The sequence below is a fragment of the Panthera tigris genome, chromosome E1 (genome assembly GCF_018350195.1).
Source record: "Panthera tigris isolate Pti1 chromosome E1, P.tigris_Pti1_mat1.1, whole genome shotgun sequence".
NCBI lineage: Eukaryota > Metazoa > Chordata > Mammalia > Carnivora > Felidae > Panthera > Panthera tigris.
In genome coordinates, this window is record NC_056673.1 from 47,487,013 (window position 1) to 47,501,978 (window position 14,966).

Below are 14,966 nucleotides of genomic sequence, written 5' to 3' on the forward strand. Positions count from 1 at the left end.
GGATCTCTTTCCTTTCTATTCAGTAGCTAAAACTTTGGAAATGAAGAAATGACTTGGGTGCTCATTGTTTAATAGTGAGAAAATTGCTCTCCTCCCGTCCTTTCCTACCCTTCTGAATAATGGCAGCCAGTCCAGACCCCTTGCCTCCCTTGCTTTATATTCTAGTGGTTCATCTAGGAAGACTTTCTCCTCACAGTGCTTATACCCACACTTTCCTGCGTTTAACTGGCCCGACAATATCTGTGCTTATATTCCCAACAAACAAACTGCTATTACTGTGCTAATTCATCTCTTTCTCTTCTTTGTAATCTAATTTTCAGTTCCTGATTTCCAGTTATTGCTAACAGTAATGGTAAAAGAAAGATTCAGGGGCGCCTGGGTGGCTCAGTCGGTTGAGCGTCCGACTTCATTCAGCTCAGGTCAGGATCTCACGGTCCGTGAGTTCGAGCCCCGCATCGGGCTCTGTGCTGACAGCTCGGAGCCTGGAGTCTGCTTCGGATTCTGTGTCTCCCTCTCTTTCTGCCCCTCCCCTGTTCATGCTCTGTCTCTCTCTCTGTCAAAAATAAACAAACATAAAAAAAAATTAAAAAAAAAAAAAGATTCCTCAGAAGCATAATGATCACAAACTTAATAATAAATTATTACTATTGAGAAGGAGGGGGAGGGGGCAATAAAAAGTCCATCTCATTCTGTCTTTTAAGATCTACGTGGAATCGTATCTTTATATGTTACATTAAAGCACTTGTATGACAGCAAGCCCTTCCTGTGTGCCAGGAACAGTTCTCAATACTGTACATGCTGAATTCTTTTAATTCATTTAATTCTTAACCACAATCCTGAGAGGCAGGTCCTGTGGGTAACGAAGCCATGTTTACAGACAAAGCTCCCAAGAGTTAAGGTCAATTGCCCAGGCGACGCCTGGCTGGTAAATGCAGCCTGAGGTCTAACCCAGATAGTCTGGCTCTAGGCTGAGGCTGCATACCTAAAACTGCCACTCATACAGCCTTGCCACCAGAATGGAGATTGAATATCGGTCACAGCGGTCGGAGGGCGTGGGGAACAGTCAACAGTCTTGAAATGGCTGGCAGTGGGTCTTGTTGAGAGGGTTAAAGGGATCTGGGTTGTGCGGTTCAGGGAGGAGAAAATACCAGCAGTAAGTTAATTGGGTTTCAAACCTATAAAGGATTGCTTTGAAGAAAGTAATGTTCTGTGTCCATTGAAGACTGTGTTGAAAGGACACACACGCAGTGAGCCAGATCAGGAGTACTTCACGTTGGGCTTGAGGAGTCCTGTCTTGCCATTAAGTCTGAGGAATAATAAATCGGGAGGCTGTGAAGATTTGGCACAAGAGAGAAATCTAGAATGGGTTGCCATTCAAGGTGGCCGTGGTTTAATTGACTGTGACTGTAATTTCCCCCATTTAATATTGAGCAGATACGTTTCTTCATTCTTAATCTAATGTTCCCTAAGACGGTAATAGAGTTTTAGAACTGAGGACAGGTAGTTCAGCTCCGTATTTTACAGACCAGAAATTATTATTATTTTAATTTTTTAAAATACGTATTTATTTGGGGCAGGGGAGAGGCAGAGAGACACAGAGACAGAATCGGAAACAGGCTCCAGGCTCTGAGCTGTTAGCGCCGAGCCTGATGTGGGGCTCGAACCCACGGACCGTGAGATCATGACTGGAGCCAAAGTCAGATGCTTACCTGACTGAGTCACCCAGGTGCCCCCAGAACCAGAAATTAGATGTGTGTTATCATAGGACTACCTGCTAAGGGCCCGAACTGAGTTTTAAACCCAGGTCTCCTGAACACTGTGTCCAGAGTGCAGGCTGCTTTTTGGGGCAGGGTGGTGGGGAGGGGTGATCGTCACGGAAGAGAGTACTTTGAGAACTGCTGTTTCATACAGTGGGATTGCTGTGTTCTGAAGGGGGAGGCGGTGTAAGTTCCGCTAATTCATGAACTCTCCATTTTCTTTGTGTAGTATGAACCCAGAGGACCTGGTCGGCCCTTGTACCAAAGAAGAATCTCATCTAGCTCAGTCCAGCCTTGTTCTGAAGAAGTAAGCACTCCTCAAGACAGTCTTGCTCAGTATAAAGAGCTTCAGGACCATAGTAGCCAATCTTCTTTCAACTTTTCATCCCCGGAGTCCTGGGTAAACACCACCTCATCTACCCCCTATCAGAACATTCCGTGTAATGGACCCAGCAGGACAGCTCAACCCAGAGAGTTGATAGGTAAGACAGAATTGGTGCGTTGTTAAAACTGCAGTTTTTGACTACTTGGCCCCTGGAGATTTATGGAGTTTTTCTTCTTCTTCCCGCGCCCCCCACCTCCCCCCCCCCCATTTATATTATTATCTTTGAATCATATTTAATGCTCAAAGTTCATAGGTGTGTCTCAGGCCATACAGTGTTGTCCATATTTATGGTCTGAAAGGGAAGTAGATCTGTCTCTGGGGAGCTCATCGAGTGGATCATTTTTACCTGTGCGCATGAATGAAAGAAGTAATGGAATTTAAAGTGCATTTCTAAATAGAATCACCTTTGCTTGGGAAAAGTTTGTTTTCTGGATTTTGTTTTTTGTTTGTTTGCTTGTTTGCTCCCCAGGATTAGGGGCGGGAGTTGGTTGGGTCAACATCAGTTTTCAAGGATTTATTGTCAGTAAAGTCATTGACAGTTTGCTATACAACAGAGTTTGGCCACGAGAGAAACCAATAAAGTCCAGCATGTTGAGATTTAGAAATCCCGTGTTAATTCCTTATATTCTAATGAACTGAGAAATCTAAAGCTTCAAGAGGAAAAAAAAAAAAAAAAAAAGGCATAGAAAGGCATTGGAATGGACAAGGCTCTTATGTTGTTGGGTAGGAAGTCTAAAGTCTTTAGCCTTGAATGCAGATAAATGCACTTTTATCCTTTCTCTGTTCCCTCTTTTTTAAAAGAGATTAAATGTACGGAAACAAATGATACCGTTTGAGTTCTCTAACCTGTAGCCTTCTCTTTGTAGGCTGTAGACATTGATCTTTGTGAATAAGCCTGTGATCTTTGTTGGGTGAATTTCTGCCCTGGTAGCCTTAATCTTTGTATTGGGATTTAATTTTGTTCATTCTTAGCATGTGAATCTATTGTTTCTGCAACTGGCCCATTTTTGAGTATGTACCATACAAACATATTTTTAGAACAATAGACTTGGTAGGACAAAAGCATTAAAAAGATTTTGGTTTTGTTTCCTGGCAAGACACATTGTGATTTTAATTGTTAAGACATTCATTAATACCTGCCGTGTATTAATTGAGAAACATCTCATTTACAAAATCAGTAATAAGGAATTTTTTTGAAGTTTTATTTATTTATTTTGAGAGTGAAAGTGTGTACGCGTGTGCACAAGTAGGGGAGAGGAGAGCCAGAGAGAGGAAGAGAGTCCCAAGTAGGCTCCATGCTGGATCCCACGAACCACAAGATCCTGACCTGAGCTAAGATGAAGTCTGACGTTTAACTGACTGAGCCACCCAGGTGGCCCTTGTTACTTTTTGGTTGTTTTGTTATAACTTCATTGTATTTATTTATTCAAAAAGTTTTTTTGAATGTTTACTTACTTTTGAGAGAGAGAGACTGACAGAGCGTGAGCAGAGGAGGGGCAGAGAGAGAGGGAGACACAGAATCGGAAGCAGGCTCCAGGCTCCGAGCTGTCAGCACAGAACCCGACGTGGGGCTCAGACCCATGAACCCTGAGATCATGACCTGAGCTGAGTCGGGTGCTCAACCAACTGAGCCACCTAGGCGCCCCTATTATAACTTACTTTAAAGACAACATCCTTTCTCTCTCTCTCTCTCTCTCTCTCTCTTTTTTTTTTTCCACCTAAATTTTAGGATAACTTTTGGCCAAAATCAATGAAAACCTGACTTGAGCTGATAAGGTAGAAAGTTCCTAAATAACTGTCCAAAGTGCATGTCGTTTTATGGTATCTTTTCCACAAATATACAATTACTATTTTGTCATTACTGGTAGACAAATTGTAGTATTCTTTTGTTGAGAGTAACAGTTAAAGTATTAAAAAATGAGCTCAAGACCACAAGTCTTCTGAAGCACAACTATCAGTATTCATTTATTGATTCATTTTTAGAGGAGTGCAGCCATTGCCTGTCGTGGGCCAGAAGGGGAATAATTACCACATGGGAAATTTTTTTCTGAAGTTTGAGACTTGAGACTTCTTGAAGAAAACTGTTTATGTCATTTTGATTAGGAATTTAAAAGTGGTCATTGTGACCGATATGGCCATATTTTCTCAATTTCCATCCCGAGAGCAAAGAACCACGTCTTTGACCTTCTTGAACGTTGGATTTCCCATTTTGCCACTGATCGAACTTCCAAGTTCTCAGTGAATGCCTGCTGACCAAGGAGATAATGCAAATAGGTCTTGTGCCCATGAGGTTGTGGGTGGTCCAGTCACACGGCTCAGCCTTTACGCCTGGTGACGTCAACCCGGCCACCGGATAGGCTTCACTTCTCCCAACATACGGATGTGTTTGAGTTCTTTTCACTTATCTCGGGGACCGTACGTAGTACTCTGTCAGACATTCCCTATTAACGTACAGATGAAAATTTAAGATGAGATAGACAACATTGAATAACATCATTGCTTGTCAGATTAGTAATAGTTTTAAAGAATAGTTTCTCTTATCTGGAATATATGTGGTAAGTCATATTAATAAAAATCTTGAACTCAGGGTTAAATAAGAACTGTTTTGTATGGATTATTTAGTTGAAAATATTTAATCCTTCTCATGAAAATGAGAACATGGTTAAATAATAAATCTTAGTAAAGTAAGTAAAAATAGTAAGTTCTTGAACAATCAATAAGATTTATTTTATGTATTGTGTTAGTACAGTCTGCTGTTATATTGAAATATTTGGTGAGGTTTTTTTTATGTTTTAAGTTTTTATTTAAATTCTAGGTAGTTAACATACAGTGTAATGTACATTTCAGGAGTAGAATTTAATGATTCATCATGGTATGTTTGTTAAACTAGTGCTTTTAAAAGCATTTTTCCCCCACAAAAATCAATGACATTTAGATGGAGAAGTGGTAAATGTTCTAGAAAGATGTTAGGTAGTTTAAACTAATTTTGAAGAATTTTATGAATTTTTAAAGGTTTTTTTGTTTTGTTTTTTTGTTGTGTTTTCAGTTTAGTTATTGATTTTGAGAGAGACAGAGACAGCACGAGCAGGGGAGGAGCAAAGAGAGAGGAGACAGAATCCCAAGCAGGCTCCACAGTGGTTACTTTGGGGCACTTGGGTGGCTTAGTTGGTTAAGCATCTGACTCTTGATTTCAGCTCAGGTCACGATCTCACAGTTTTGTGGGTTCCAGCCCCATGTCAGGCTCTGTGCTGACAGCATGAAACCTGCTTGGGATTCTGTCTCTCCCTCTCTCTCTCTGTCTCTTCCCTGCTCACACATGCTTGCTTGGTCTCTCTCACTCACTCACTCTCTCCCTCTCTCAAAATAAATAAATACAGATTTAAAAATAAAAAATAAAAATGAGAGGTTACTTAAATAAGTTATGAAGTATCTGTTACATGATGTGGTTAGGAAAAAACACCAACTTAAGGCTTATCTCTGGTATAACTGACTTCTTTTCCTCTTTGGCCTTTTCTGTAACTTTCAAATTATCCTCAGTGAATGTGTATTATGATTACAATCCAGTACAATGTCAGTGAGGGAGAACAGAATTTACCGTCCCCAAGCATGCTCTTTGGCATAAAGATTATTTCAGGATGATTATAATTAAGAAACTACAGACACAGAAGCTCTGAAAACTGGGTGAAAGTTACCCTTTGGTAAGAGACATTTTACATTTACAAGGGAGGTCTCTGTTTGTAAGAATGTCTCCCTCTCTGCACCAGGAAGAGGATCGTTCTAAATTTCTAGAAACTATTAATGGAGAAAACAAGTTACCCTTAGGTTAACTATCCTGCATAACAACCTTGTTCACTGTGCTTTTCCTGGTATCCTCACATAACTGCCTCACACACCTAAGATCTTTTGTCTTTAGCTGGACATGTCATTTTAGTTGCTGGTTTGGGCCATTTCAGGGAATTACTTGGGTTTCCTGGATCTCCCTCATGTATACAGAAGGTATACATGTTTATTAAACATTTGTTTGTTTTTCTCCTGTTCAGCTGTCTTACTGTAGGGACTGTCTCAGACAAGAACCTAGAAGAGTAGAGGGAAAATTATTTAAACATTTAAAGGATTGGAAAAAGCAGTCTTTGAGAGTAAGTCATGGTTTAGTGGACAATAAAATTAGGAAGAGTGGGGTCAAATTTTATTTTATTTGATGTTTATTTACTTTTTGAGAGACTGAGCACAAGCAGGGCAGGGGCAGAGAGAGAGGGAGACACAGAATCCGAAGCAGGTTCCAGGCTCTGAGCTGTTAGCACAGAGCCCAACGTGGGGCTCGAACCCACGGGCCGCGAGATCCTGACCTGAGCCGAAGTCAGACACTCAACCGACTAAGCCACCCAGACGCCATTATTGTTTTTTTTAATTTACATCCAAGTTAGTTAACGTAAAGTGTAATAATGATTTCAGGAATAGAATTTAGTGATTCATCACTCACATATAACACCTAATGCTCATCCCAACAAGTGTCCTCCTTAATGCCCCTTGCCCATTTGGCCCATCCCCCCACCCACAACCCCTCCAGCAACTCTCAGTTTGTTCTCTGTATTTAAGAGTCTCTTATGGTTTATCTCCCTCCCTGTTTTTATATTATTTTTGTTTCCCTTCCTTTATGTACATCTGTTTTGTATCTTAAATTCCACATATGAGTGAAGTCATATGATACTTATCTTTCTCTGACTGACTTATTTCACTTAGCATAATATACTCCAGTTCCATCCACGTTGTTGCAGATGGCAAGATTCCATTCTTTTTGATTGCCAAGTAATACTCCATTGTAGAAATACCACATCTTCTTTATCCATTCATCAGTCAGTGGACATTTGGGCTCTTTCCATAATTTGGCTATTGCCGATAGGGCTGCTATAAACATTGGAGTACATGTCCCCCCTTTGAAAAAGCATTCTTGTATCCCTTGGATAAATACCTAGTAGTCTTAGTTGCTGGGTTGCAGGGTAGTTCTGTTTGAGTGGGGTCAAGTTTTAAAGGATGTTAAAAATTAGATTACATATAGGAAATGTGAAGTAAAATTTATAGTTGTTTCTCCCCTACCTTACCTGTGTTCATTTATATATTACAAGAAAAGAGAGCATTTTTTTTAATGTTTATTTTATTTTTTGAGACAGAGACACAGCATGAATGGGGGAAGGGCAGAGAGAGAGGGAGACACAGAATCAGAAGCAGGCTCCAGGCTCTGAGCCATCAGCCCAGAGCCTGATGCGGGGCTCAAACTCACGAACCGTGAGATCGTGACCCGAGCTGAAGTCGGACGCTCAACCCACTGAGCCACCCAGGCGCCCCGAGAGCATTTTTAAGAAAAGGAATCGAGTGTTAACTATTACCTAGGTTAAAAATAAAAGGTATTTTGACCAGGAGTCAGCATATACAGCTCCTTTTTATTTAAGAAAGAACGCGTAAGTTCCCATATTCAAAGTTGAGCAGTTAACATATTAAATATCAAGGTGTACCATTATAAAATTAGTTTTGCGAAGCAAACCTTCAGGTTTGACCTTTCGTTTTTTTTTCTTTTTCTTTTTTTTTTTTTTCTTTTTTTTGTAACGTTTATTTATTTTTGAGACAGAGACAGAGCATGAACAGGGGAGGGGCGGAGAGAGAGGGAGACACAGAATCCGAAACAGGCTCCAGGCTCTGAGCTGTCAGCACAGAGCCCGACGCGGAGCTCGAACTCACGGACCGTGAGATCCTGACCTGAGCCGAAGTCGGACGCTCAACCGACTGAGCCACCCAGGCGCCCCTGACCTTTCGTTTTTATACGTTAGCTATTCCAGTTTACGTAGTCAGTTCTTTTGCAAGCATTGATAAGATTCAGAAGTTTGATTCGATGTGTTGTGACTTCAACGTTCTGTGGCAGAAGTTGACCGTCCCCAGGGCTGTACCGTCACGGAGTTCCCGGGGACGAGAGCCCGTTGTGACACGCCGAGCTAACGAGATGCGGCAGCATTGCCAGGTGTGCCCTTAAAGCCGTGTCGCTCTTCTCCGCTTCTAGTTCCGCCACCCAAGACCGTCAAACCCCCTGAGGATCAGCTGAAGTCCGAGAGCCTCGAGGTGTCCAGTTCCTTCAACTATAATGTGCTGCAGCATCTCGGCCAGTTCCCCCCACTCATGCCCAACAAGCAGATCGCGGAGTCGGCCAGCAGCAGTAGCCAGCAGAGCTCGGGGGGCAGCAAGCCCGCCATGTCCTACGCCAGCGCTTTGCGGGCCCCTCCCAAGCCCAGGCCCCAGCCCGAGCAGGCCAAGAAGAGTAGCGACCCTCTGTCTCTGTTCCAGGAACTCAGCCTGGGGAGCTCATCAGGCAGCAATGGCTTTTACTCTTATTTTAAATAATCACTTTTTTTTCCCCCTCCGGGGCGAATGTTTTGATTTCTGTTTATATCAATAGAATTAAGATAGTTGGACTTCCTCTATAGATGCACAGTTCCCTTTGTTTTAATATTAAATATGTTCTCACTTAATTGCTTTGCTGCTAGACTTGCAACTAATTTTTTAAAAGTATATTCCATTATTTTGCATTTTTGACGTGTCTTTTGACAGCTTTTATGTAGAATAAAAAATATTTTTAAATTTGTGTATTGTTACATATGTTTGCATCAAGCTAGCAGCTAAGAGTTAATTGTGCAACTATAAAAAAAAAAAAGAAAAAAAAAACTTTGTCTAAAATGTATTTAAAAAGAAAAAAAATTGTAAGTAGCATTTACATTTATTCAATAATATTACCATATGCTGGGTTTCTGTACCAGAAATGGCCAGTTGATGTACAAATGTATGTTATTTTTGCTTAAATTCATTTAAAATTTTTTAAAATAAAGGGGCAGCATCTTCTAAATACTTTAAGTTTTATCAGTTTTTTTTTTTTTGTGACAAGATGCTGCATTCTAAAACTTTTATAGTTTTAGACTCTGTATGATGTGCTGTTGTAATCTCCATCCACTGTAGGATAGAGTTAAAGGCATTCTTTGCAGATGTTATCTTGTATGCCACTGTTTTTTGTAACATGAAAAAACATTGGCATAGTTAGTTATTTTTTGGACAAGCTGTACTTCGAGCTTGTTTTTAACGTTAATTTGATAGTGTGTGTGTGTGTGTGTGTGTGTTTGTTTTTTTTTTTAAACAAATCATGAAGCTGAAAAATTTTTAGGATTGTTGGTGCTTAGTAGACTTGATAACTATTTTAAAAATGCGTGAATTTAGTAAAATCCTTTTTTTCTCACTATGCATGTGTAAATGTTTGTAATCTGGCTTTCTCCCCCCCTCCCCCCCAGTGGTATAAAGAATTGTGCCGCTTTAAGGTTTGTTTTTTTTTTTTTCCCCCTCCAGTAAAAATTTTGGTACCTTATTTGATGTTTACATTAAAATGTGACATTATTCATGGCAATTCAAATATTTTGCAAACTGTTTTGTTTGAGGAACATCATTAAAAAGAAATCTGATATTTGTCCAACATGTATCAAAATTCATCGAAATCTGGGGCAAAAAACTACCCTTGTTTTTCATGTCTTTCGATTCTTATAATCCCACTGAACTTGTATAAAAATATAAAATTTAAATAGCCATCTTAAATATTCTACAGTCTAAAAATTGTTTTCAGTGAACTTTGGTAAAATCCAAAGCAAAACATTTACCCTCTTAAAACTTGTGGTCTTCTAACACCCTTGAAACAATGCACGTCCTTCTTGTTTTCCTGATTGGGTAGTCCTACTTTTTCTACTTCAGAGAAATCTTGAAACTACAACATAACTTTTTTGTTGTTGTTCTTTTTGTTTTGTTTTGTTTTGGTTTGGTTTTTTAAATCACGTAAGGTTCGGAAACATTGCTGATGAACCAGTGAATCCTGATGATCCATTCAAAAATAGTTTTTTTGGAGGACTACTTTTGAATAGGCCATCCTGTATCCACAGTACAATTTTCGAAATGGGGTTGAAAAGTGGTGGCAGGGTTAAAGAAAACTCCTCGCATCTCCTCCATGACTGGAGTTTTATTGCTGTTGGCCAGCTCCAACTCCCTGTAATCCTTAGACAATTTAGGAGAAGAGGACGCCTTTAGTTAAGGGTTAGTGAGCCTGCAGGAAAAGGAGAACACCTGCTTTCTTCAGCCCTTTCTGCTCAGAGTGGGTGCACATCATTTGCCTGCGGCTTCCGTTTATGGGCCGTGAGTCTCCACGTGAGGCAGTGGATGGAGACCTGTGGACTGTAGACGTGTTAATGGTTAGTATAAATCACAGTTGGAAAACAGAGCCAGCAACTTACGGCACCACATTTTCTCTGTCTGATGTCAGACCGCCACCTTTAACCGTGTCACATTTTGCTCAACGTAACTTTAGTCACAAGAAGTTTTTGTATTTCGACTCAGTGACGAAACGCAAGATAGAGCCCAAATTAAAATCAGATCTTCCTGACGGGAGGATGTCTCTGAACAATAATTTTTTCATCCGCGATTCTCCCCCACAATGCAAGTCAGATAAATGTTTCAGAGCATTTTGATAATTACGAAGACAGAACTGGCATGTCAGGGCTTTGAGTTAATCCCTTGTCATGGAGTCCTTGCCTGATTTTCTGTTTTCCATACTTGAACCTTTAAAAAATATCAATTTTAACTTATTTGTATTTATATTTAAAGAGGTCAGGTGCACACCCTACCACTTTATATAAATATACTGATGTTGGAAGCTTGGGATAAGGAAGCTGCTGAGTTGTCGTGACACCCCTGTTCTAAGAAGTTATTTCCAAAAAACTAAAAACAATAGCTACTTATTAGTTCCTTGCTCTGCTGTGTCCCAGTGTTCCTCCTTTCCTGATAGTTCTTAACAACCGGTCAAGTATTTGGATATTGTTTCCATCTCCTGCCCTTGTAGATTCAGTTTTGAATGTGTCTTCTAACACATTTACTCTTCCTCAGTGTTACGTACTGCCATCTTTCCAGCTGAGCTTTGAATCTGTCATTTGCGCGCGTGTAACGTGTTGCAATGATCCTGATTGAGTCTTACCGGGGGAATCATTGTAAGTTTCTATGGAAACGAGGCGTGGCTCATGCTGTCTGGGTATTCCTTGGGTAGTAGTTAGCAAATGCACACAAAGCAGACTGAGAAAACAGCTTGTGTGTTAGTTTCATCCTTAGTGTTCAGACGGAACTTTTTTTGTTTTTTTTTTTGAAGAAACCTTGATGTTAGCTCTTGGATGATACCAAGTATTACCGGCTTCCTTTTCTTCTAGTACTGATTTCTTTTAAGTGAAGTTAATTGTTCACATGCTGTCTTTCTACTTCTTTGTTCTTTGTATCACTCTGAGGTGTTTCCTTTTTCTTGCCAGAACTTTTTTTTTTTTTTTTTAATTCATCTCGCTTTTTAATTTCAGTGCTGCTTGAGATTTTCTTTTTTTTTTTTTTTTTTTTACCTTAAAGAAATTCTTTTGGCTGATAGAATTTGTAGAGTGTCTGTGCTGAAGTTTTTTTTTTTTTTTTTTTCCTTTCCTGATCTACCAGTGATTTTATTTAAGATTTGAAAAACCTCATGATTCAGTGTAATGTGGATATTTTCTGGTGTTGCTTTTAAAAGGGGCTTTGGTTGCCATTTTGGCACATGCTTTGCCAAACTGTTATAGCAGAGCTTTGTTTCTGATTCATCAGTAGTTAATTATTGACCATTTAAACTAACATGACCTTAATGTTCCTTTCCTCAGACAGATACGCTTTCTATCCAGTTCACTTTGTATATGCGAAATAACAAACTGCTTTGTGTGGTTTTTTTCATGAGAGATCCTAGAATAAGTTCAGGTTGAGTGTAAACATCAATTGGTCTTTTCAGTTCAAAGAATTGCCGAATAAGTAAAATACACAGAATTCCCACTGAATAAGCATTATCTAATTCAACATAGCAATCTCCAAGACCTATTTGTAAAAATAGTTTCCTTGTTTATGGAGGCATTGAAATTGCTGAGAAAGCTAACTGAATTTCCTCGCTTTGAGATAGGTAACATATAGTAGTATCCTGTTCTAGTGTAGTTACTTTACGTGTTTAATATTTTTCATGTATATACATCTCGAGAGCAACAAAACTATAAGCATCTAAGAATGTATCTCTAGCTACTTTGGCTAGAGAGAGCCACCCATGCCTGAGATCCAGGGTGTGAACAAACAATTTCAAGATAAAAAGAAAATTAGATTTACTGAAAGAGTTGTTTAAAAAGACACCTGTTATACTTGGATAACGTTTCATATTGGAGTCGTCCTTAACAAGGTAATCCCAGAAAAAGTTTAAGAATACATGATTGAAACCTTAAATATATTGATAGATACAGATTGCTGCCTTAAAGTGTTGTTTAGGCTACCATCCACTTCTTGTTTTCTTCTAGCCCCACAAAGGTAGTAATTTGTCCCTTATGGTTTACCATGATTTATAATTATTTCTTGTGAGCCATCCCCCTAACATACGAAAACTCTTAATTTCTACCACCGCCATATGTGTCTTCCTAAATCTCAAAGTAAATGTGTTAATGGATCTGATTTTTCTCTCCCTTCTTTGCCACAATCGTTAGAAATAATGGATAATGTTCTACGATTTCTTGTTCAGAATATCACATAGTGATGTCGTCTTTTTATAAAGATACGGACCGCCATGAAAGAGTAAGTGACATGCTAGTCTTCAAAGTGCTCATTATATTAGGCGTCTCGAATTTCCCTTCTACTTGAAGTTGGATGTTTATTTGCTGAGATTTTATTGTAAAGCTGCTAACTTCACACTTACTACTTTCATACATCTGCTTAATTAGCAATTTCAAGACCATTGTTAAAAGGAGTGAATCTTACTAACGTTTAACACTCTTCTAAGACACATTCAGAAAATGTTATTACTTTAAACTAGAATAACCAGACATTAAAAAGGAGACATTTTTAGTGTAACATTTAAAATTTTAGAAATGATGGGAAATATCTACTTTGGAATAAACTTTAAGGAAACAGTCACAGGAGTTTCTTAAATTTTTTTGAAGGGAGGTACGTGATAGAAGAATCTAGACTTAGTAATGTGAGCTGTGGTTAAATCCCAAACCCAGTTATACAGTAGTCTAAAGCTTCTAAAACTGAAGCGTGAAGAAAACCCAGAGACATTCATATACGTATAGTTTCAGTAATCAGAGTATTAGACCAGACTTTATTTGCAATTTGTTCAACAGAGAGATTTTATTTTGATACAAATATTAAGCATAAAGCATAGTAAGTTTTATATAATTCTATGAGTTCATTAAACAATATTATGGAATTTTCATTATGTTCTTGGGGTGTCTTTTTAGCTATTTCTACACCTCATATAGGAGGCCTCTTCTGTATTTTATTTTGCATACTAGCATGTGACTGCCTGCCTTAGAACTATGTCTAGGAGGGAAAATCAATATTACTTTTAAAAAAAATGGGGTTTTTGAAATGAATTTTTTCATTACTACTTTTTTTGATGTCTGAGAAGTAAAAGGGGGTAGCAAGTTACATAGTTTCAACACAGAAGTCACCCAATAGCATCTGTTTAAATATCTATCCTATTTTAAGATTTTAGAAGTTTGAGCAGGGGAGAGCAGTGATTCTCAAACTTTAGCCGGCATCAGAATTACCTGGAGGTCTTGGTGGAATCCAGATCGCTGGACCCCACCCCAGAGCTTCTGATCCCAGGCTGAAGCCTGATCATTTGCATTTTCAACAAATCTTCAGGCGATGCTGCTGGTCCAAGAACCACACTTTGAGAGTCGCTGGTCTAGAGAAAGCCCGAAGGTTTTTCCAACCATGCATTTCTTTCCTCGATGTAAACAACCGATCACTTGAGACATTTTAATAATTCTGATGCCGCGAGTGGAACATTCATGGAGAAAGATTTCTAAGGAGAGAGGAGAGCCTCTGGAGTGGCTGTCGCCACCCCCCCCACCCCCCCCCCCCCACTGCCGACCCCGCTAAAGGTCTGTGCATACTTGTCCATGTCAGGGTGCAGGCCCTCATTCATTTCTGGGGCGAGTTTGGTCTTGTGCACCCTGCAGCCTGGGCTTTGTTCTAGAAGCTGTGCATTTGTTTGGTGTGCTTAGACTTGTTCTTGATCGTACATGTGGAGATGAGAATTGTAAAAGGAAGCCATCAGAACGTCACAAGAGGCACCGAGTACAGGAGGCCCTGTCTTAGGATGGCAGTGACATGGAGCATGGGAAGCAATAGATAATCCCCAAATAATGTGTTCGTAGTTTTTATGGCTTTTTTGGTTGGGGGTGGGGGGATGAAGGTGAAGGGTTTGCGTTTCAAATTATGTGTTTCTCAGGTTAACAAAGTTATTTTGGACTCTCTGCCATGCCGGCAGGTGTTAGGGGAGCCTGAAGTGTTGTATATGGCAGAAAATTGATGATTGTTTCTGATTACTTTGCTACTTAAAAAAAAAAAAAAAATCCATATATGTTTGCAAAAACAGTCTAGGGGAATCCCAGCTACACAGCATGAGTTATTCATAAACCATAGGTGCACATGTATGAACAAGTTATTTTTGAGAAAGAAACTGTCTATGATACAATAAATCTGACAAGTCTTTTTAAAATTCATATATTACTGTCATTGTTGTTTGTGTTCCCCCTGGACTGCAGCTTGAGGGGTATCGGGCTCTGCCTCTGGTTTTTAGTTTGGCTTTGAATTAACTGAGATACTAGAAAGAGAAAAGACATTTTAAGGTAATAGATTATAGAATGGCTTAGACGTAGAAGCGCACATGATAAGCCTCCCAGAGCGCACAGCTTTGCAATTCTTCAAAC

General features: G+C 39.4%; 1 protein-coding gene across 9 annotated transcripts in view; it reads left to right on the forward strand.

Moving 5' to 3' along the window:
• HELZ (helicase with zinc finger) overlaps positions 1-11,519 on the forward strand; it is a 157,811-nt gene extending 146,292 nt beyond the window's left edge. For all 9 annotated transcript variants that reach the window (XM_042965477.1, XM_042965482.1, XM_042965478.1 and 6 more), the window contains 2 exons: positions 1,987-2,239; positions 8,192-11,519. In XM_042965477.1, the coding sequence (XP_042821411.1) occupies positions 1,987-2,239; positions 8,192-8,529 (591 nt within the window). In that variant the 3' untranslated portion in view covers positions 8,530-11,519. The remainder of the gene's footprint in view (positions 1-1,986; positions 2,240-8,191) is intronic.
• Positions 11,520-14,966: the final 3,447 nt, after the last annotated feature.